The 24,478-nt window shown below is 43.7% G+C and overlaps 1 protein-coding gene across 1 annotated transcript; it reads left to right on the forward strand.

The window, feature by feature from the left end:
• On the forward strand, positions 1-9,394 carry LOC130282827 (oocyte zinc finger protein XlCOF7.1-like). Its single transcript, XM_056531642.1, has 5 exons — positions 1-128; positions 5,253-5,411; positions 5,499-5,687; positions 6,281-6,404; positions 8,103-9,394. Exons 2-5 carry the CDS (start codon positions 5,328-5,330, stop codon positions 9,185-9,187), a joined length of 1,482 nt encoding a protein of 493 aa, XP_056387617.1. The 5' UTR covers positions 1-128; positions 5,253-5,327; the 3' UTR covers positions 9,188-9,394.
• Positions 9,395-24,478: the final 15,084 nt, after the last annotated feature.

Consider the following 24,478-nt stretch of genomic DNA (forward strand, 5'->3'; position numbering starts at 1 on the left):
CCCCCATGCCGGAAGCTCCCTCCCTCCATACATGGCCCCTTCAGAATGACGTCATCAGGAGTGCGACTCCTCACCGGAAGTAGCTTGTCTCCTAGTCGTCCCCGGCTTCCTGGTCCGACCCTGACGAGGTGAGATATTGTTTGTAGTGAGGGGTCAGGAAGCGGCTCTTCGGTGTATATTTCCTCGCGGGGTATCAGGCACTGAGGCTTTTATATCTATTTGAACCAGTGTTTCCCAACCATGGGGGGCCCCCAGCTGTTGTAAAACTACAACTCCCAGCATGCCCGGACAGCCTTTGGCTGTCCGGGCATGCTGGGAGTTGTAGTTTTGCAATAACTGGAGACTCCTTGGTTGGGAAACACTGATTTAGAGGAACATGTCAACTGGTATAATGAAAGGTTGTATATTATATATATATATATATATATATATATATATATATATATATATATATATATATATTAATGTGTGTGTGCGCGCGCCCTGCCTGTAGACTATATATATATATATATATATATATATATATATATATATATATGCAGAGAAGAGGGAGAACAGCACTGGGCCCCAGCTGTTTAGTGCAGGGGATCGCCCGGATAACAAGTCCAGTATATCGATATCCACATAGAAATTGGTCACAGCACAGAAGCAGCAGACTCCAAAGTAAAGCTGTTGTCTTTTTATTTGTTACCAGCAGTGCAACGTTTCGGCTATATGTTAGCCTTTGTCAAGCAAGCTTGAGAAAGACCAACATATAGCCGAAACGTTGCACTGCTGGTAACAAATAAAAAGACAACAGCTTTACTTTGGAGTCTGCTGCTTCTGTGCTGTGACCAATTTCTATGTGGAGATATATATATATATATATATATATATATATATATATATATATATATATATATATATGGAGTCTACAGGCAGGGCACACACACAGCTGTTCTGCTGTATAATGCTATGGGGTCCTGTGTTCTCCAGTTATCATGCCCAGCAAGAGCAAATAAATCTTTGTGTTTAAAGCCTGAAATGCATTATCATTGTACGCCGCTTCTGGAACTGTAGGTGGCTTCATTGTACCTTTGCTTATCTTATGTTTCTGTGACTCCTTCCAAACTGTGGAAATCACTGCAGTAGAACAATGTAACTTTATGCCAAGATTTTAAAGGGGTTGTCCAGAAATGTATTTTATATATATATTATACATACAGGGGTGTGGAAAAAAAAAAAAAACTACTTGTCCAAGGGACTAAAGCTGAACACAATCTACTTGTCCCTCAAGAAAATCCACTTGTCCTGATTAGATAAAAAAATTTCCACCAAAATAGTACGATCCCCCCCCACTAGACCACCAGGGATGGATATAAGATCCTTTAGACACTGCTGACAGCGGTGATCTAATGGTTTAATAGGTGATCGCAGTATGTCAGGATATTAGCAGGAGGAGAGCTGTAGCTCCTCTTACACTTGAGCCAAGCCCAGAAAAGTCTACATGTAACTCTTTGATCACCTTTTAAAAAATTTCTCATATGAAGTGACCAAAAATGAACAATTCTGAACTATTATTTACATTTCCACCGTTCACCGTACGATTTAATTAACATCATATTTTAATAGTCTGGACATTTCCACATGCAGCGATACCACTTATGTTTATTTTTGTACATTATTTTTATTTAAAGAAAATTGGAAACTTTTATTAGGAAAGGGGCTTATTCACACGTATACGCACTTTTTACAATATTTTAATCACTATTTTTCAGTCTTCATAGGTACTTATGTGTTACTGGGGGGTGTTCTGCTTCTCCAGTTTATATGGTGCATTTTGTGTCAGAAAATGCTGGAAGTTGCATTTAGTTAGTAGATAACTACAACTCCCAGCATGCCCTGATGCAGCCTATGGTTCTGTGGGTGTTGCATCATGTTGCACTGTATAGTAGGACAGTTAAGGTTATTGTGGAACATGCTGGGAGTTGTAGTTTTGGTTTGTGTCAGCTGCAGAGCCATAGGCTGTGTAAAAGAATACTGGGAATTGCAGTTAGTAACTACAACTCCCAGCATGCCCTGATGTAGCCTATGGCTCTGCAGCTGACCCGAACCAAAACTACAACTCCCAGCATGTTACACTTTATAGTTCTACAGATTAGGTTATGGTCCAACATGCTGGGAGTTGTAGTTTTGGTTCGGGTGTGTTTGTGTGCATCCGTGGGGATCTTGGTTGGCGGGTAAGTATGAAGGGGGCGGGATTCTGGGGGTGCAATTTAGTGCGGGTGCCACTAAAAATAAATAAAATTAGATGGCACAACTGCCCTAATGCCCGACGTGACAGTCCGCTCCTATACAAAACATTCATGCATACACATATCATACATACACCAGCCACTGCCCCCAAATCATACATACACACCCCCCCCCGCCACTGCCCCCCCCACATCATACATTACATACACACATACACTCACACCATACATATACACCATACATATGCACACATCATACATACACCTGCCGCTGCCCCCCCACACATCATACATTACATACACACATAGACAGACATCATACACACATCACACATACTCACACCATACATATGCACATATCATACATACACCAGCCACTGCCCCCATATCATACATACACACACCATACATACACCATACATATACACCATACATATGCACATATCATACATACACCAGCCACTGCCCCCATATCATACATACACACACACCATACATATACACCATACATATGCACACATCATACATACACCAGCCACTGCCCCCATATGATACATACACACCCCCCCGCCACTGCCCCCCCCACATCATACATTACATACACACATACACTCACACCATACATATACACCATACATATGCACACATCATACATACACCTGCCGCTGCCCCCCCCCCCCCACATCATACATCACATACACACATCACACTTAGACATTATACACACATTACATACACATCACACATAGACATCATACACACATTATACATTACATACACATCACACATAGACATCATACACACATACTCACACCATACATATCCACCATACATACACCTGCCGCTGCCCACCCCACATCATACATCACATACACATCACACATAGACTTCATACACACATCATACATTACATACACATCACACATAGACAGACATCATACACACATTATACATTACATACACATCTCACACAGACATCATACACACATACACTCACACCATACATATCCACCAGTGTTTCCCAACCAGGGTGCCTCCAGCTGTTGCAAAGCTACAACTCCCAGCATGCCCTGGGCATGCTGGGAGTTGTAGCGTTGCAACAGCTGGAGGCACCCTGGTTGGGAAACACTGATATACACCATACATATGCACACATCATACATACACCTGCCGCTGCCCCCCCATCATACATTACACACACACATCACACATACACTGACACCCTACATAAACAACCACCCCTCCTGTCGCCGTCTGTATTCTCGGCCTCCTCACCTGAGCCGCCATGAGTGGACATCAGAGCTGTAGTCCCGGCCGGTGTGAGGTTAAATGGGTTTGAAAATCTCCCCTCACACCGGACGTCCTCTCCTCTCTCCCCTCCCCCGCTCTGTGTTTTCCCCGTGCAAACAAGCAACCTCCCTGTGGTGGATTAGGTCCTGTGAAGAAAGAGCAGGGGGAAGGGGAGGGATAGAGCTGTGTGCGGGGGATGGAGCTGTGCACGGAGCTGTCTTACATCCTTTCTCTAACCCTGCTGTGTCTTCTTGTGTAGAGCTGCATCCTCCGGGAGGGGAGATAAGGGGGCTCTGCGGTCAGCTGGAGGCCGCCACCCCCTCCATATACTCTGAGATCGGTGTGAGGTGTAGACTTGTATCCGCTCCTGCGCCTCACACCGGCATTAAAGAACAATAAGGGGGAAGTCTGTCTGTCCCTGCTAGCCCGATACAGGGCTAAATCTATAAAAAAATTCACCTGCCCGGCGCCCAAAACTACTTGTCCCGGGCGTCGGGCTATAGGATTTCCACATATATTATATATATGACTGGGTGTAGTGTAAAATGTCTTATGTACTGCTTCTAGACTGACATAATTAGAGATGAGCGAAGTTACAGTAATTCGATTTGTCACGAACTTTGCGGCTCTGCGGTTGCTGACTTTAGCCTGCATAAATTAGTTCAGCTCTGGTGGGCTGGAAAAGGTGGATACAGTCCTAGGAGAGTCTCCAGCCACCGGAGCACCTGAAAGCTGAACTAATTTATGCAGTCTAAAGTGAGCAATTGCTGAGCCGAGAAGTTCGTGACGAATCGAATTACTGTAACTTCGCTCATCTCTAGACGTAATCATTCGAGATTAGCCGTCTCAGCAGGAACTGCTTGCTTTGCCAATCACTGGCCACCGTGGTGTCCTCACTCTGTGATTGGCTGAGATGATAGAGAAATACGAGGTGCTCAAACCAATATCATATGGTAAAGGCGGGTGCTACTCACTGATAAGACAACAATTGATACTCAAGAGAAAACCAACACTGAAACATAGTAGCACACCAATATATAGTCTGTATAATCTTTATTGCACAAAAAGTCCTGTATACACACCATGAACACATAACAAGGACATATTAAGATTGTGGCTTACGAGCCTAAAGCACAACCCAGGAGAGGGGCTGTGAACCCCCTCACCTAAGGTTTGGCACCTGTCCTCAAAGAAAATATGTAAGTACAGACATAAATCTTTCAAACTCCAGACCGGTAAATATTAGCAATTATAAATATACGGTAAATACAGGGTATGAGTTATTAATTCAGACAAACTTAGGGGTAAAGTGACAAGTGCTGACCATTGCACAAATCCCTGTATATACAGATAAATTACCGTGTACAGATATAATTCATATAGTATACCCAATGCAAATATCAGTCTGCCATAACGCAGTCCCAAATACTCGCAAGTACTGGACCACAAAAAAAAGGCAAGCGTCTCAGGCTGGAGAGGAGAAGAAATGCACAATGAAGTGGAGGACGGGGCCACAAAGGTCCTTTGTGGCCCCGTCCTCCACTTCATTGTGCATTTCTTTTCCCCTCCAGCCTGAGACGCTTGCCTTTTTATTTTTTATTTTTTTATATTTTTTTTACACAACCTCCAGCCGTAAATACTGAATCCCACCTGTGATAAAACATGTTTTCTGAGAAAGGCGATTTCAACATTAAACTTTTCAAACCTAATTTTTTTAAAACCCTATAGGGGACCTGTTATCTGAAGTCTGGTGAAACTAGATAATACGCTACAAAACTCCATACAGGCTGTCAACCTGACTAAATGGGGAAGGACAAGGACAGAAGTCACATGACCGAAGACCTATTAAAACTTACCTTGGAGATCATATACCTACTAACTGGAGAGGTGAGAGATGCTAGGAATTGGGCTCATAACATTTGTCTCTTCTTATTTCATACGCTATCTCTCTTCTGTTTAAAAAAATAAATGTAGGACTATGGACCAGTGAAGAAGTCCAGAAAGCGTGTGACATCCAACAGTCGCCCAAGCATGTCAGGGGGATGGGGCAGGAACCAGAGCCCCACTAGGGAACCTTCACCTCGCTCACTGATACATGAAAGAAACAATGACCAGAAGATCCTAGAACTCGCCAACAAGATAATATATTTGCTGTCCAGAGAGGTGAGGAAAGCTGGCTTAATAGCTAACTTCTGTCTTTCTAGATATTTACAATGTGCAAGAAAATAGTTTCTGAGGACAGAGACTAATAAAAACTGCAAGCAAAAGTGAAGGACTCCATGAATAATCCAGCAATCATTCATGCGGCTCTGCCTACACAATAGTTAAGCCGTGATCTGTCATTTATCACAAACAAGCATTGATGGTACTAGGAATCGGCCGATATTATCGTCAGATAATCACGATTTTGGGCATTATCGGTATCGGCAATTACCTAGCCGATAATGCACCGCGACCGTGGCGGTGATAGGTCTCAGGACCCCCGGACAGGCAGGGGGAGAGAAGCGGGCGGTGGCGGCCGCCTATGGCACGCTTTAAATAAATGATCTGCAGCGGTGTCGCGGGGGGATAAATAGCCGATAACTTATACCAGAATATCGGTATAAGTTATCGGCTATCGGCCCTAACCTTCACCGATTATTGGTATCGGCCCTAAAAAAACGATATCGGTCGATCCCTAGATGGTACCCTTTAAATAATGACATTAGAGTATACAGATCTATCATAGGTAATGGCTGTATTATTGTGTGTTTAAGGTCTCTACAAAGTTTGAGGATGCAAATGGCGATTCTTCCATGGAGGAGTGGGAGAATTTAGAAAGATGCAAGAATCCTAACAGAAAAGGGAGGTTGGAGAGCCGCCAAAGCCGCACTTCATCAGGTAAGAGGATATTTCTGAAATGAATGGTGTATCTCACATATTATTGATCTGTAAAAAATTATATACTGTATTTCTGCAGAAAAACTCCAGGAACTAAAAACTTTGCTTTATTTTTTAATGATCTTCAACTTCATGTAAACGTAAGCCTTAGCTGTGCCCCATGAGCCCCCAAGTTAGATAAAGCGTTGTTCTCTGCTCAAGAAGCAGTCAAAAAATCCTGGAAAATGAATTGACACCCCCACTTCAAAGTCCTGCTTGTTATTTAACCCCTTAAGGACATAGGACTTATGAGTACGTCCTAAGTCCGGTCCCTGTCTATAACGCGGGATGGTCCCGGCGCCTATTCACAGCCGGGACCCGCGGCTAATAGCGCGCGGCCGCGATCGTTCGGCCAGGCGCTATTAACCCTTCCGATGCGGCGCTCAAAGCTGAGCGCCGCATCGAAAGTGATAGTAAATGCTTCCCGGCTGCTCAGTCGGGCTGATCGGGGTCATCGCGATAAAATAGCGATGCCCCGATCAGCTACCCGGAGAGAAGAAGGTCCCTACCTTCTTCCGTTGGCATCCCGGCTCTGATTGATTGCTCCATGCCTGAGTTACAGGCTGGAGCAATCAACCGCCGATTACACAGCTTGTTGCCATGCAACGGCAAGGCAACAATCTGTGTATGCAATCAGCCATTGCAAGCTCATAGCTCCCTATAGGAGCTATGAGCTTGCAAAAAAAGTGTAAAAAAAAAAAAAAGTTAACCCTTTCAGGTATTCCCTTCTGAATTAAAAGTTTAAATCACCCGGCATTTCCTAGTAACAAAATAAAAAGTGTAAATAAAAATAAACATGTGTGGAAATGTCCGAATTATAAAAATATACTGCTTTTAAAACAATGGCGTACGCACAAAAAAATTCCAAAGTCCAAAATAGCGCATTTTTGATCACTTTTTATACCACAAAAAAGTGATCAAAAAGTCGGATCAGAACAAAAATGGTACCGCTAAAAACTTCACGGCGCCAAAAATGAGCCCTCATAGCGCCCTGAACACAGAAAAATAAAAAAGTTATAGGGGTCAGAAGATGACAATTTTAAACGTATAAATTTTCCTGCATGTAGTTATTTTTTCTGAAGTAATACAAAATCAAACCTATATAAGAAGGGTATCATTTTAACCGTATGGACCTACAGAATAAAGATAAATTGTCATTTTTACCGAAAAATATACTGCGTAGAAACGGAAGCCCCCAAAATGTACAAAATGGCGTTTTTTCTTCAAGTTTGACGCACAATGAATTTTTTTCTGTTTCGCCGTGGATTTTTTCGGTAAAATGACTAATGTCACTGTAAAGTAGAATTGGTGGCGCAAAAAATAAGCCATAATACAGATTTTTAGGTGCAAAATTGAAAGGGTTATGATTTTTTAAAGGTAAGGAGGAAAAAACGAAAATGCAAAAACGTGAAATTGCTCAGTCCTTGAGGGGTTAATATTAGAGATTGCTGAAGAAACGCTCTTTTTGGCTGACTGTTTCCAGATTGAATTCTAGTCTGTTGTCATTGTAATACTTGTCTTGACTTTTATCACCCATTCACACTTTTGTAGATATTATGCCAGGCAAGACTGTATTGGAAATAGGATTGTCGTGTTGAGAAGCCTCGTACTCTAATGTGCAGCAACATTTCTTACCACAATGTATTTCTCTCCTCACAGATTTATCTGATGACACAGAAATATCGGGAGGGCCTCCTTCCCCTGTTTCTTCACAGGATGGTATTTTTGACCATGGTATTGCTCTAACCATAGGGCCTGAAAAGTATACATCAGATGTGCAAGGTATTGACAGTACAGAGAACACAATGCAGACACCAGATTCATGTATAGAAACATGTCCCACCAAGACTAAAATGTTTGCAAGTATGCGATATACACAGTACTCACCCCCCTGTGTTAAGGAGGAATCTGTCTCAGGTGGTAATAGTGGAAATATTTCAGATACTGACCTCTGCTCACACTCCAACCATTCACCATATACATCTTCTCATACTAAAGAAAAATCCATGGCGGATAAAGCAGGAAATATCAGTGAAATGTGCTCAGATCCAGAACAGTACTCTGACATTCATGCAGCTAAAGATCAATCTCGTATTAAAGAGGAACCAGTCTCGGGTGATGAACAAAATCTCGCTGACTTTCCCTTGTCCTCGTGGATTTTTACTAACAGTGAAAATAAATTTAAGAAGAAGGATTCCATGTGTTTCATATGTGTAGAGTGTGGAAAGAATTTTCCATACAAATCCCATCTTCTTCGGCATGAGAAGATTCACATGGAGGAGAGGCCGTATTCTTGTCTTGAATGTGGCAAAAGCTTTAAGTTGAATTCTAATCTTATAAGTCACCAACGAATCCACAGTGGACAGAGACCCTTTTCCTGCTGTCAGTGTGGGAAGTCTTTTATCAGCAAGTCTGAGCTTGTTAAACATGAGAGAATTCACACAGGTGAAAAACCATACACTTGTTTGGAATGTGGAAGACAGTTTTCACGAATATCGAATCTTATTGACCACAATAAAATACACACTGGCGAAAAGCCACATTGCTGTTCAGAATGTGGGAAGTGTTTCAGACGTCATTCCAACCTACTAAGTCACCACAAGACTCACTCAATGGATAAAGTGTATTCCTGCCCAGAATGTTCGACTTGTTTCCTCTCTACCTCAGAACTTCTTAAACATCAGAAAACTCACTCAGAAGGAAACACAATTTCTTCAGCGAACGTGGACACTGCTCTCCTGTGAATGTAATTGTTTTGACTTATGAAGAAAAGAGAAATCGGTGTTCTGCTGTTAAATGCAAGCAATATAAAGGGTTACTCTACCAAAATGAATTGTATTACACTAAGAGGTATTACATTTTTCTGCTAATGACAACCAATCTCATTGTACAGACAGTTAGGTTAACCACCCTACCCCCATTACATTTTCAGTGCATATATATATATATATATATATATATATATATATATATATATGGACTTGTAAGTAAAGTAGAAGAAATGGAAGACAGCACTCCAAAGCAGGGATAGTAAAGACAAAAAAAAGTTTATTCACCCATCCAGTACAAAAATGATGCAGCGTTCCAACTTCACAATGAAGTCTTTAAAGACTTCATTGTGAAGTTGAAACATTGCATCATTTTTGTACTGGATGGGTGAATAAACTTTTTTTTTGTCTTCACTATCCCTGCTTTGGAGTGCTGTCTTCCATTTCTTCTACTTTACTTACATTGATGACCGTGGTCTGGTCTTGAGGACTGAGCATTCCCAGACTATTTAAAGTTCATCACAGTGCACCACCATTCATTCACTGTACTTGTGGATTATATGGACTTGTATGTGTTATTAAAGTTCTGCCTAAACTTAAAGCTCAGTTTTTTAGATTCACTGGGGAAAAAAATCCTCCTGAGAAGTGGAGTTACTTCATTATTACTTGTTCATCCAGAATCAGCTGAAATAATATATAGTGGGTCTGTACTATAGGTAGGTCAAAGGGAAACTGACAGCATGAATATTCATGAGACCCCTTCTCCCATGTGAGCGCCAGGTTGGCATGCATATTGGTACTGAGGGGATGGATGCTGAAAAGCTGGGTACGCTGGGTCCTGTTTATTTGCGCAAAGTCAGCACTTTCAAGAGTAACGTTGCGGGTTAATACAACAGGTATCTACCATGTTTCTCCAAAATAAGACTAGGGCTTATTTTCAGGGTAGGGCTTATTTATTTACGGTATGGTTTGTACATTGAACAACATGACGGCTCCACGGTATTTACACCCCTTCCCCTGCCCCCCCCCCCCCCCCCCCCTGGCGGTTTAACAGCCCATCGCTGCACCCCATCGGGGTACTAATCGTTTGTCACCTGCGAGTGCAGCTTCTCTCCCCCCCCCCCCCAAATAATTATCAGCTGCTGCGCTGTATCTATTCCTGTGCCCGGGCTGCAAATATTAAAAAACAAACTTTAACTTACCTTCGTCCTCCGTTCCCCCGTTGCTAAGGCACCGGCCTCATGGTCCCTCCGCTGTTCTTGCTGCTTCCTGGTGTTGGGACGTCACAGAGCCTTCAGCCTATCACCGGCCGCAGCGATGTCCCGCCTCGGCCGATGATTGGCTGAGCCGACTGTCATGTAAGAAGCCGGCCGGCATCCCGGGCATTGTCTAGGTCAGTGGTCTTCAACCTGCGGACCTCCCAGATGTTGCAAACATTTGCAACATCTGGAGGTCAGCAGGTTGGAGACCACTGGCCTAGGTCTTAATTTCGGGGTAGGGCTTATATTGCAGCCCACCCGATAATCCAGCTAGGGCCTATTTTCGGGGTAGGGTGTATTTTCGGGGAAACACGGAACCAGATGGCGGATCTGAGTAAGTGATACCGCATTGTAATCTGGGTTTAGTTTGGGTGAACCAGCTGTCAGTTTCCCTTTTAAAGCTTATATTTTAGGAGGTTCTGTATTGAGTCGACCACATGGGGGTATGAGTTTGGCAAAAGCTAAATTTTACAGCAAAGGTCAAACTGCAACCTGAAGAAACCTAGGTTCTGCCTATGGAGCAATAGACATAGTCATAAAACATCATGCATATGCTGACAGCAAGGAAACTGAGGAATTCAACTCCGTAAACGCAGCAGAAACACTCCCACTTATAAAATGAGTGTGTCCATAGAATTTTTGGGAACTCCATAAACAACAATTAAAGGGGTTGTCATGCATTCTTATGTTGTTGTTTTCTAAGTGGCCTGACTGACTTATTATTATTTATTTTTTTTTTTAAATAAACTACTCCCCTGCCTAATCCTTTGCTGCTGTGTCATTACCGTGGCCTTCTCTGATCTCTACTTCCTGGTACCTTAATACAAGCAAACAGCTCACCTAGTCTGGCCAAGACCAGTCATTGCTGCAGCCAGTGATCAGAAAAGTTTGTATTTACAATTAAATGGGGAAAGAGGGGACTGGGTACTGTTGTTCCAACAGGGGACTGGTCTGAGTACAAAATAAAGAAACCCGATGTGTGAGTTCAGGAAGAATGTTTGGCCTAGTGTTGTGCTTTTTTTTTTTTTGAAACATTATATGGGGTGCGTGTTTCTCCTGTATAATTAAATGGTTAGACCATTCACAAAACATACAGAAAGGTCCTGGTGCACAGATAATATTCATCTACTGAAAGCAATAAACACCATTCCAAAGGTAATCTCCTAGATCGTAAAACCATCCATTTGAACTTTAGAACTTCATATTTTCCAGCTCATCCTTCGAGGCCTCAGATCCCATTAAAGGGGTACTCCACTGGAAACTTTTATTTATTTATTTTTTTAAATCAACTGGTGCCAGAAAGTTAAACAGATATGTAAATTCCTTTTATTACAAAAAGGATTACTTAATCCTTCCAGTACTTATCAGCTGCTGTTTACTACAGAGGAAGTACTTTTCTGTCTGACCACAGTGCTCTCTGCTGACACCTCTGTCCATGACAGTTCCTAAAATGGACAGAGGTGTCAGCAGAGGGCACTGTGGTCAAACAGAAAGGAAATTCAAAAAGAAAAGAACTTCCTCTGGAGCATACAGCAGCTAAGTACTGGAAGGATTAAGATTTTTAATAGAAGTAATTTACAAATCTGTTTAACTTTCTGGCACCAGTTGATAAAAACTTTTTTTTTTCCAGCGGAGTACCCCTTTAATGCATTTGATTCTGGTTAACAAAGGATCAGAATGTTAATGACCCCTATTTCAGCACTGTATTGTTCCTGAAAATAATGCCTCCAGATGATATGTTCATATGGGATGCATATGCAGCTGGTTTTCTCTTCAGTTTTGTGGACAGAAAATCTGTGTGAATTTTATACTAAATTCAATGGTCTTGTGGATTTACCTCTGTGCCTTTTCATGTCTGAATGGGAATGTCAGTTTAAAATCCAGCCTATCCACTGAAAACTCTGCATATATACCTTTTATTGTGGACTTTAGAAGGGTACTCTCGTGGAAAACGTTTTTTTAAATCAACTGGTGCCAGAAAGTTAAACAGATTTCTATAAAAAAAAATCTTAATCCTTCCAGTACTTTTTAGAGGCTGTATACTAGAGAAATCCAAAAAAGAAATGAATTTCCTCTGATGTCATTACCACAGTGCTCTCTGCTGACCTCTGCTGTCCATTTTAGGAACTGTCGAGAGCAGAGGAAAATCCCCTTGGCAAACATATGCTGCTCTGGACAGTTCCTAAAATGGACAGAAGAGAGCACTGTGTTCATGACATCAGAGGAAATGCATTTCTTTTTTGGATTTCTCTAGTATACAGCCCCTAAAAAGTACTGGAAGGATATAAGATTTTTTAATAGAAGTGATTTACAAATCTGTTTAACTTTCTGGCACCAGCTGATTTAAAAAAAAAAAGTTTTCCAAGGGAGTGCACCTTTAAGGCTAGGTTTCTACTTGTTTTTTTGTCCTGCGTTTTTTGGTTTGAAAAAAAATACAAGAAAAAATGCCAGTGCAATTTCCTGTGTCTGGCGTTTTTTCTGGCGTTTTTTTATTTGTGTGGAATTTTTTATTTTTGGCCCCTTTGGCGTTTTTTATTTTATTTTATTTTTTTGGTACCCAAAATTTGTTGGGTACCAAAAAAAAAGATGCAGTAGTGATGGGAAAATTTTTTATTTAACTTTATATTTTTTTTTATAAAGAAATTTTAATAAATTTTTAATGAAGTGTGTTTAACTTTTTTTCCCTCTCTTTTTTTGTCATTTTTTAGGTAGTAATACTACTCCCAGCATGGAACACACTGTTCCATGATGGGAGTAGTAGTACCTGTACTAATAGACATATCGCCAGATGCGATCGACCATAATATAGCAGAGATGTGGAGCGGCTCCATACAGCGCTCGCATCTCTGCTCTGTACTCGGGCCAGTGATGTGAATAGAACATGGCCGCATGGTTGCAGCCAGTCACAGCTCTCTGCGGGAAATATGAATAGGTGTATATATACGGCAGTGTAGGGGACCATAGAACAGCGGCCGCATCTATACATTATACAGGAGGATCGCAACGGAACTCGGGGCGATCTGTCAATTAGTACAGGTACTACTACTCCCATCATGGAACATGTGTGTTCTATGCTGGGAGTAGTAGTACCACCTAAATTAATTTAATTAATAAGTGAAAAACACACACTACATTTTTATTATTGTCTGCTACATTTTTAGTGCCCTACCCGCCCACATACATTGATCCCAGTTTAAAAATTAATAAAAATTTTGTTATAAAAAAGAAAAATTTCGTAAAATAAATTTTTTTCCATTTTATTATTTTTTAATGGTACCTTTAAAAAAAGGTATCTTCATCAGTTTTTTGAATCGCTAAAGTCCAAAAGAGAATAAATAACGCCTGAAAAAACGCCAAAGCTAAAACCCACATGGCGTTTTTCTTGGCATTTTTTTTTACTCCCATAGACTTCTATGGGAGAAAAATGCCAGTGGCTCAACATGCTGCGATTTTGCCAAACCGCAAAGGAGCTGCAAAACGCAATAAAAGATTGAAAAAACGCCAAAAGGATTAAAAAACGCCAAATTGAAAAACACCAAGTGGAAAAAGAATTTTGCGATTTCTCATTGATTTACAGCTAACATCTGTGTATCCTAGAGCAGTGTCTGTGGATTTTTACTTTGTTGGTTCTGTAATATGTAGCAGAAGGAGAGGATTAGAGATGAGCGAACTTACAATAAATTCGATTTGTCACAAACTTCTCGGCTCGGCAGTTTATGACTTATCCTGCATAAATTAGTTCAGCTTTCAGGTGCTCCCGTGGGCTGGAAAAGGTGGATACAGTCCTAGGAGAATCTTTCCTAGGACTGTATCCACCTTTTCCAGCCCACGGGAGCACCTGAAAGCTGAACTAATTTATGCAGGATAAGTCATCAACTGCCGAGCCGAGAAGTTCAAAACGAATTGAATTTACTGTAAGTTCACTCATCTCTAGAGAGGATATAGTCAGCTCTCCCAGCATGACCCGCCACGTCAAGGACAGGTGTGGACCTCACCAAAGATACAAACTGGAGAAAGAAATTGTAGTCCAGCGCAGCACGCAGTACAGCAGGTAAGCATGGTGATAATGCGTTTCGGCCAGAGGCACCTAGCCTTACTCATACAACTGTTGGACTGCCACACTATCCTTTATAAGGGGGAGGATACAAAATACAACAGGTAGCACCTGCAGTATTGATATGATAGTGCTTCCCACTCATATAGGGATTAGACAATGTGAAGAAAAGACAAACAACAATAAGAACTATGGCCGGCATTTATCAGTGTAGGAGTAAGTGAAGCATTTATCATTGTAGGTGTAAGTGAAGCATTTATCATTGTAGGTGTAAGCGAAGCATTTATCATTGTAGGTGTAAGTGAAGCATTTATCATTGTAGGTGTAAGTGAAGCATTTATCAGTGTAGGAGTACGTGAAGCATTTATCATTGTAGGTGTAAGTGAAGCATTTATCATTGTAGGTGTAAGCGAAGCATTTATCATTGTAGGTGTAAGTGAAGCATTTATCAGTGTAGGAGTAAGTGAAGCATTTATCATTGTAGTGTAAGTGAAGCATTTATCATTGTAGGTGTAAGTAAAGCATTTATCATTGTAGGTGTAAGTGAAGCATTTTTCTACACCATTTTATTGTGTGCTGGTAATGTGGAGGAGCACCACATATATTAAATGGTCACAGAGCTTTTGATAAATTTTGTGCAGGTCACATTTTCTAAAGTTTCTCTTTTCACCTACACCAAAAAGCTAAGTCTTGGCTTTTAGAGACTTTTCAGTGCAACTTTTTTGCGCCTTTTCACAAAAAGGCGCAGTTGATAAAACCCTTCCATATCATGTGTATTGCCAAAATCAGTGGATTGCAAGTCAAAATCAGCAGAAATGTGTAAACCAAAAGGTGCAAAAAAGGCGCAAATAAACACTGCTTGCTCCTTTTTTGTGCCTTTTTTAGACACAAAAAACAGTCTAAAGACAATGATAAATGTCGGCCTATAAACCTCAGTACACAGTACACATTGATTTACACACGTACAGAATTGAGATAAAATATGGATACTGAATGCATAAATAAAAAACTAAATGTAGGAAAGAAAAGAACATGTGAGTCGCATATTATTGTGTGAACAGATCCCAAGCTGGAGATCACACACCGTTCACACACATAAAAACAGCCCAACATGCGGCACATATCCAAAAATACACATATAAAACCCTGGTAGAAAAAATTTGGCAACATGAATGAATAGGATTACAAGATCCTCTACAATACTCTGAGGATCCATGCGCTGATTCAGAATTTACCACTCCAAAAGCGTTGTCACCATTGCCTGTAATGAACAAGAAGAATACAGCCACACTGGCAAAAAACACAGGGCGGGGAGGAAACACCGCTCCCAAAAGAAGCAATACTCTCCACACACAGCAAGAGGTAATGACTGTACCTATTTTTAATCTTTCAGCAAAGGTTTTTACAGGGGCTCAATCGTCAGTCTTGTCTAAAGGTCTGAGTTCCTCCCTGTCCTGGGGTTTGGATGTTTTCAGGACATTACTGGATGTTAATGGATTTACGAGAAACGTTACCATTCGTAAACACTTGCAATGATAACTCACATGATGTTGCCACACCTGTTGCTTTGTTTGATGATGTTATTACTATTGATACAAATATAAATCACTTGCAGAATATGAATGGCAACATATTGTAAAATGTTGGTCGTGCTGTGCTCAATGAATATGATGAACAGGGACCTGACGGAGCCGTTGGCTTCAATTTTGTGGAGCTTATGATCTCCAACAATTAGCTGACAAGTCTGTTACATCACAGGTACCTTCATACCGAATACCGAAATTTTTGGTCTGCACGATATGAATTTTTCCCATACCGCAATACCAGTTGGGCCCCTCCCCCTTGGGAATGAATTATCAGCCCAACGCAGCGCAGTCCCCACATCGGGGAACTAATGATATGTGACCCGCCAGCGCTGTTCTGCTCCCCACCCCCCACCAACAAATCATGTTACTCGCCAGCACTGTTCTGCTCCCCCCCCCCCCCCCAATTAATAGCGGGGTACTACTCACATATGTCACCCGCAAGCACTGCCCTCCTCCTCTTTGTTGCGGGGCGCTGGTGCTGGAACTCACTGTGTGCCAGTGGTCTCCAACCTGCGGACCTCCAGATGTTGCAAAACTACAACTCCCAGCCAACGGCTGTCTGGGCATGCTGGGAGTTGCAGTTTTGCAACAGCTGGAGGTCCGCAGGTTTGAGACCACTGCTGTACGCTGTATCCCTATGCCCGGGCTGCAAAAGATAAAGAAAATAAACTTTAACTTACCTACGTCGGCCTCACGCTGTTCCTTGGGACTGGAACGTCGGACAGCCGTCAGCCTATTACCGGCCGGAGCGATGTCCCGCCCCGGCTAGTAATAGGTTAAACGCACTGTCATGTAAGAAGCCGTCCAGAGTTCCTTACATGGCAGTGGGCTCAGCCTATCACTGGTCGGGGTGGGACATCGCTGCGGCCGGTGATAGGCTGACGGCTGTCTGACGTTCCAGTCCCAAGGAACAGCGTGAGGCCGACGTAGGTAAGTTGGCTGTCCGGGCATGCTGGGAGTTGTAGTTTTGCAACAGCTGGAGTTCCGCAGGTTGGAGACCACTGGGGTACAGTGAGTTCCAGCGCCAGCGGCCCCCAACAAAGAGGAGGAGGGCAGTGCTTGCGGGTGACATATGTGAGTAGTACCCCGCTATTAATTGGGAGGGAGCAGAACAGTGCTGGAGGGTAACATGATTTGGGGGGGGGGGGGTGGTGAAAGAAATACTGTTATATACCGTGGAACCGCCATAAATTACAAAAATACCGTGATACACATATTTGGTCATATCGCCCAGCTCTACCTTCTACCCCATCATGTCACGTATTCCGACCTTGGACTGGTTCCAGGAGTCGGTGGAACGTGACGATGTCTTTGTCCAGGAATATTTCTGGTGGAGAAAAAAATAGTTTCCCATCAAAATTTGATGGCTAAAAAGAAGGCTGCATTGATACAACTAGGGGATATTGAGGATTTAACTATCCGCCAGGGTGACGGGGGTGGGGCCATTGTCATCCTGGACAAGGGTCTGTGTTATAAACTGAATAAACTTATGTTGAAAGATTTAAATACATACAGGCCCTTGTCCAGGAACCCTACTAGAGAGTTTAGAGGGGAGTTGGAGAAGCTTATAAGGTTGGGGGTGTCCAATGGCTTATTTTCTGAGAAACAATCTGAGTATTTATTACCCTTGGACCCCATTGTATCCATTTTCCATTCCCTTCCAAAGACCCACAAAGGTGTTTTCCCTCCTCCCCTCTGTCCCATTGTGGCAGGCATAGCCTCTCTTAAAGAGAGGCTCTGCTCTTGGGTGGATGCCATGCTGCAGCCCTTGATCCCACACATTCCAGAGTACATCAAGGATACCAAACACTTGCTGGGGATGCTCAATACAGTGAAGTGGGACAAGCAAGTAAGTATCAAAGATACTGCAGGCAAGGGTTGATAGGGAGCGCTACCACAAAATGATAAGACAGTAGTGTACAAAAACGTAGCGATTTATTTCATGTAACACGTTTCAGCATCGATCTGACCCTTTCCTCAGACATGATCCAGTGAAGTGGGAGGATCATTTCTCGTGGGTCACACCTGACGTGACCTCACTGTACTCAGTCATCCCCCATGGATATTGAGCTACAGGGGTCTCATGTGCGCTCTCCCCCAAGGAACTGCGTCTAGAGCGGACGTCATCTCGTTGCAATCCAGTAGTCTGACAACCTCCATCCTGATTTTCACAAGTCTGCCTTCTGAAAGGAAGAGCTTCATGGCCTCTGAGTCTATGATGAAACCCAGGAATTTCCCCTGAGCTGTTGGAGATAGATGAGATTTCTCTAGATTCAAGAGGAAATCGTGGGTCTCCAGAACTGAAATAGTCAGTCGAATGTGATGAAGTAACATTTTTACGGAATGTGCTACGATGAGCCAATCGTCTAGATACGGGACTAGGCTGACCCCCTGAAGACGTAGGTGAGCAGCAAGAACCACCGCCACTTTGGTGAAAACCCGAGGGGCTGATGACAGCCCGAACGGAAGGCACGTGAACTGAAAGTACTGAATTTTGTGATCTATGAAGATAGCCAGCCTTAAAAACTTCCTGTGTGACTTGAGTATTGGGATATGAAGATAAGCATCTCTCATATCGATGGTTGCCATAAGATCTCCCTCTTCTATCAGTGGAATGACGGACCTGATAGACTCCATTTTGAATCTCTTCTTGACGATAAATTTGTTCAGGAAGGTCAGGTCTATAACAAGTCTCCAGGAGCCCCCTTTCTTTGGTACCGCGAAGACTCTGCAGTATAACCCAGAACTCCTTAGATGGGCTGGCACGGGCTCCAAGGCTCCTTTTTCCACGAATTCTGAAATTAGAGGAATTACATGTTGGTCCCCTCTGTTGAGAAAAAAACCTGTTGGGGGCATCCTTGACAGTTCTAGCACATACGCTCTTAAGATCACAGACCTTACCCAAGAGTCGGCAGATGTTGTTCACCATACTGAGGAGAACTGGGAAAGCCTGGCGCCGACTTGGGGTAAGTAGGAGCTGGCGTCAAAACCCCTTTGGCTTTTCTCCTCCTGGAGATTTCTTCTTGTAAGAAGACTGTGGCTGAGCCTGTCTGCGCTGTTTATTTCTCTGATAAAAAGGCCTCTTATTTTGTGGAGAAACTCTGTACTGTTTTCTTCCTGGGCGAAATAGAGGCTGTTTATATCCTGCTGGGAAGACAGCACCTTTCTTTTTGCTCATGCCCTCTAAGATAGGATTCAATTGAGATCCAAATAATTATTTGCCCTCAAATGGAAGGGAACAGAAGTGATTTTTGGCTGGAGTATCCCCAGTACATTCTTTCAGCCACAGAGCCCTTCTGGCTGAAGTGGAGCTAGCCAAGATTTTAGCATTTAAGCGTAAGATGTCTAGAGGGAAATCAGCAAGGAAATCCGCAGCTAACTTCATCTTGGGAAGAGAACGTAACAGCTCATCCTTAGGTACCCCATCCTGGATATTCCTCGTCAGCTGAGAAAGCCAGATCCGGAAAGCTCCACTGACCGATACCGATGCAACCGAGGCTTTACATGCAGAAGTGGCAGTGGTATAGACGCGCTTAAGGGAACCTTCGGCTCTCCTGTCCATTTGATCTTTAAGAAGCGAGGCCTCGTCAGAAGGGAACATGGACTTCTTGGAGAGCCTAGCCACTGCAAAATCCACTTTGGGAAGGGACTCCCAAGCCTCTGAGCTCCCCGGATCCATTCTATAAGTTGATTTAAACCGGGAACCCATATCTGGCTTTTTCTCAGGATGCCACCATTCTGACTTTATGAGGGGATCCAAAAGAGGTTGACCTGGGAAAGAGTAATAAGTAGCTTGGGGGAAGTAAAAAAGAGTTTCTTTTTTCAGAAGTTTATCTTCCTCCGAATCACCTTCTACAGTCTTTTTGACTGCCTCGATCAAGGTATGTACCTTGTCTTTGTTAAGCAAATAATAATCGGCTGCAGCACCAACATCCACCTGCGCCGGAGAGGAGGAAGAAGAGCTATCCTCATCCGCAGACACTTCCTGAGAGCTAGATGATGGAGAAGGTGGTGACGGATGTTTACGTGCTGCAGATTTAGATTTAGAAGATTTTTTGCTTCCAGAAACATCCCCCAGAGCCGATTGTAAGCTGGATCTTAGCCAGCAAAATAATTGTTTAGCTTCATCCTGAAACACACTGGATGATGCAGCATAAGATGAACAGACTGAGCAAACATCAAACTCATACTCATCTGGTAGAGGTTGCGGACATTGCAGACACTGTCTGTGATGTTCCTTCCTCCTCCTTTTCCTAGGAACTAGCTGTTCACGAGATTTGTCCATCCTAGGAACAAATACAGAATGGATACATCACAGATGGGCGGATAACAGTAAAAACACTGTGATACATATGTCAAACATGTAAAATCCATTACAGGAGAGACAACATAATATCAATACAGAAGTATGAAAGGAATATGGCAGCCCGATGAAGCCCTCATAGGATGCTCAAATAAAAAGCACAAAGCTACCAAACTGATAGCTAGAAGGGTAGCGCTCCTGGCAGTGGCTGGGCCGAACCCCCACCAAACATTGCCAGAAAAAGGGCCCTGGACGTGACATCACATTCTAGGCACGCCCCCTGCAAAGGAATAGGCCCGAAAACAGCATTGGAGGCCGCGGGACGCGCAACCGAAAGTGCATCATAGCACTAGAGGGAGCGCTCTTACCAGAAGATATGTCCGCATCATGGGCTCCGGATGTGACGTAATCGCTACGCAAGCGCCCGCACAGCATTGGAACCCTGTGCCGAAAGAGCTGAGAAACAAACTCTAAGCGGAGCTGAGGGACCGTGGTAACAAGTAAGTGACCGGAGGCCCGATACAAGCCTCCGGACACTCAAATACTTACCGCAAGCATCTGCATGTTAGCTCACGAAGCCCCTGGGAGATAACAAGCGTCCCGGACCGCTGGAAGCCTATGACCCCATAGGCAGAGCCAGCGGTCCTTTAATCCCTTAATAAAGGGTCGGCTTAGCTGGGTCAGCAGTCTGCCAGATCATATACTGTGCTTAGGACAGAAGAAAAAAACACGAGTGTGTGGTTTCTTGTGGGGGTTCTTATAGGGGCAGGTTCCTCCGCCGGTGCTGGGTATGTTAATTAATTAATTATTTGATCATTCTTCTGTCCAGTAGGAAAAAGGAAATATATTAACCCTCTGTGTGCCGCCGAGGCACGAAATGGAAAAGATTGTTTCAAGCATGTGATGCTCCTATAAAATCACCTGGGGCAAGTGACAGGTGTGGGCAGTATAAAAATCACCCCTGAAAGCAGATAAAAAGGAGAGAAGTTCACTTAGTCTATGCATTGTGTGTCTAAGCATGGTCAACAGAAAGAGGAGAAGAGAACTGTCTAAGGACTCGAGAACCAAAATTGTGGAAAAATATCAACAATCTCAAGGTTACAAGTCCATCTCCAGAGATCTAGATTTGCCTTTGTCCACAGTGCGCAACATTATCAAGAAATTTGCAACCCATGACACTGTAGCTAATCTCCCTGGGCGTGGACGTAATAGAAATATTGATGAAAGATGTAAACACAGGATAATCTGGATGGTGGATAAGCAGCCCCAAACAAGTTCCAAAGATATTCAAGCTGTCCTGCAGGCTCAGGGAGCATAAGTGTCAGCGTGAACTATCCGTTGACATTTAAATTAAATAAAAATGCTATGGCAAGAGAACCAGGAGGACCCCACTGCTGACACAGAGACATAAGAAAGCAAGACCACATTTTGCCAAAATGAACTTGAGTAAGCCAAAATCCTTCTGGGAAAACGTCTTGTGGACAGATGAGACCAAGATAGAACTTTTTGGTAAAGCACATCGTTCTACTGTTTACCGAAAACAGAATGAGACCTACAAAGAAAAGGACACAGTACCTACAGTGAAATATGGGAGGTTCAATGATGTTTTGGGGTTTTTCTGCTGCCTCTGGCACTGGGTGCCTAGAAAGTGTGCAAAGCATCATGAAATCTCAGGATTACCAATAGATTTTGGGTCGCATTGTACAGCCCAGTGTCAGAAAGCTGGGTTTGCATCTGTGATCTTGGGTCATCCAGCAGGACAATGACCCCCAAACATATGTCAAAAAGCAGTCAGAAATGGATGGCAACAAAGCGCTGGAGAGTTCTGAAGTGGCCAGCAATGAGTCCAGATCTAACCCCTTAAGGACCAACCCATTTTAACCTTAAGGACCAGGCCAATTTTATTTTTGCATTTTCATTTTTTCCTACTGGCCTTCTAAAATCCATAACTCTTTTATATTTCCATCTACAGATCCATATAAGGCCTTGTTTTTTGCGTGACCATTTGTACTTTGTGATGAAACCTCTCATTTTACCATAAAATGTACGAAGGATCCATTGGGGGACACAGACCTTGGGTATATGCTGCGTCTCTAGGAGGCTTGACACTATGGTAACCAAAAAGTCGGCTCCTCCCAGCAGGATATACCCGCCTCCAGGCCACTGAGCAATTCAGTTTTAGTTCCAGAGCAATAGGAGGAGACCGACAGGTCAAAGGAAAAAAAAATCATGAACTGTCCGAGAACCAGAAGAAAAATTAACTGAACACTCCCACAGACAGATAACTGAATAGGAACCCCAGAAAAGGGTGGGAGCTGTGTCCCCCAATGGATCCTTCGAGAAAGAGATTTTACAGTAAGTCTAAAAAATCTCCTTTTCTCTATCGGCTCCATTGGAGGACACAGACCTTGGGACATACCAAAGCCGTCCCTTGGGTGGGCAGAGAAAAAAGGTCAGACAGTCGGTTGTACCACCGCTGCCTGCAACACTTTACGGCCCAGACTAGCATCAGCCGATGCGAAAGTATGAACCTGGTAGAATCTCGAAAAGTGTGCAAAGACGGCCAGGTGGCCGCTTTACAGATCTGCGAGGCCGAGGCCTTGTTTCGGAGAGCCCAGGATGCTCCCACAGAGTGGGTGGAATGAGCCAAAACCCTGAAGGGTGGGATCTTCCCCTTGCAGCGGTAAGCTTCCGAAATAGCACATCGGATCCACCGAGAAATGGTGGCCTTGGAAGCAGGCTGACCCTTCTGACCACCTTCCGTAAGGACGAAAAAAGAATCGCACTGACGAAAGGAAGAGGTGACAGAAAGATAAGTCCGAACAGCCCGTACCACCTCCAATTTGTGGAGCAGTGGCTCCCTGGGATGAGAAGCAGCGGGACAAAAGGACGGAAGGACGATGTCCTCGTTGAGATGAAAAGCCGAAACGACCTTAGGTAAGAAAGACGGATCTGGCCGGAAAACAACCTTGTCCTGATGAACTATCAGGAAAGGAGAACGGCAGGAGAGAGCTGCCAGTTCAGATATATATAGTTATAAGAAAAGCCACCTTCCAGGATAGGAGGCGAAGGGGAACCTCCCTAAGAGGCTCAAAAGGTGCGTCCTGGAGAGCGCCTAGAACTAAGTTCAAGTCCCAAGGGGGAGAAGGGGACCGGTAAGGGGAGACAGCATGTGCCACGCACTGAAGGAAGGTCCGGACATGCGAATTGGAAGCCAGAGGATGCTGAAAGAGAATGGAAAGGGCCAAAACCTGACCCTTAAGGGAGCTGAGAGCCAGCCCTTGTTCCAACCCCAACTGCAAAAAGGAGAGGAGACGGGGAACGGAAAAGGTAACTAGAGAAAAGGTCTGAGTTTCGCACCAACGAAAGTAAGCCCGCCAGGTACGGTGATAAATTTTTGCAGAGGAGGGCTTGCGAGCCCTGAGCATGGTGCGAATTACCTGGGAAGAGAAGACGCGGGCCCTTAGAACCATGGTCTCAACCGCCACGCCGTTAAATGCAGCGACTGTAAATTGGGGTGGCAAAGGGGACCCTGTGAAAGTAGGTCTGGACGAAGTGGAAGACGGAACGGAACGTCGTCCAGAAGCAAGACCACGTCGGTGTACCATGCCCTTCGAGGCCAATCTGGAGCCACCAGAATGGCGGGGACTCCTTCCGCCTTGAGCTTCCTCAGAACCCTGGGAAGGAGGGGGAGAGGAGGGAACAGGTAGGGCAAGACAAAGGCCCACCACGGAATTACTAGGGCATCCACGGCTAGAGCCAGGGGGTCCCTGGACTTTGACACAAATGTTGGAATTTTCCGGTTGTGTCAAGACGCGAAGAGATACTTGTCTGGGGTCCCCCAGAGGTCGCAGATCTGTGTGAACACCTCCGGAAGAAGGGACCACTCTCCGGGGTCGGCTGAGGACCGACTGAGGAAATCCGCTTCCCAGTTGAGCACTCCCAGAATGTGAATTGCCGAAATGGCTGGAACTACTTGTTCTGCCCAGAGGAGGATCTTTGTCACCTCGAACATTGATGTACGGACAATGACACCCTGGATGAGAAGGGACTGAAGAGCCTCAC

Source organism: Hyla sarda, chromosome 7 (assembly GCF_029499605.1).
Source record: "Hyla sarda isolate aHylSar1 chromosome 7, aHylSar1.hap1, whole genome shotgun sequence".
Classification (NCBI taxonomy): domain Eukaryota; kingdom Metazoa; phylum Chordata; class Amphibia; order Anura; family Hylidae; genus Hyla; species Hyla sarda.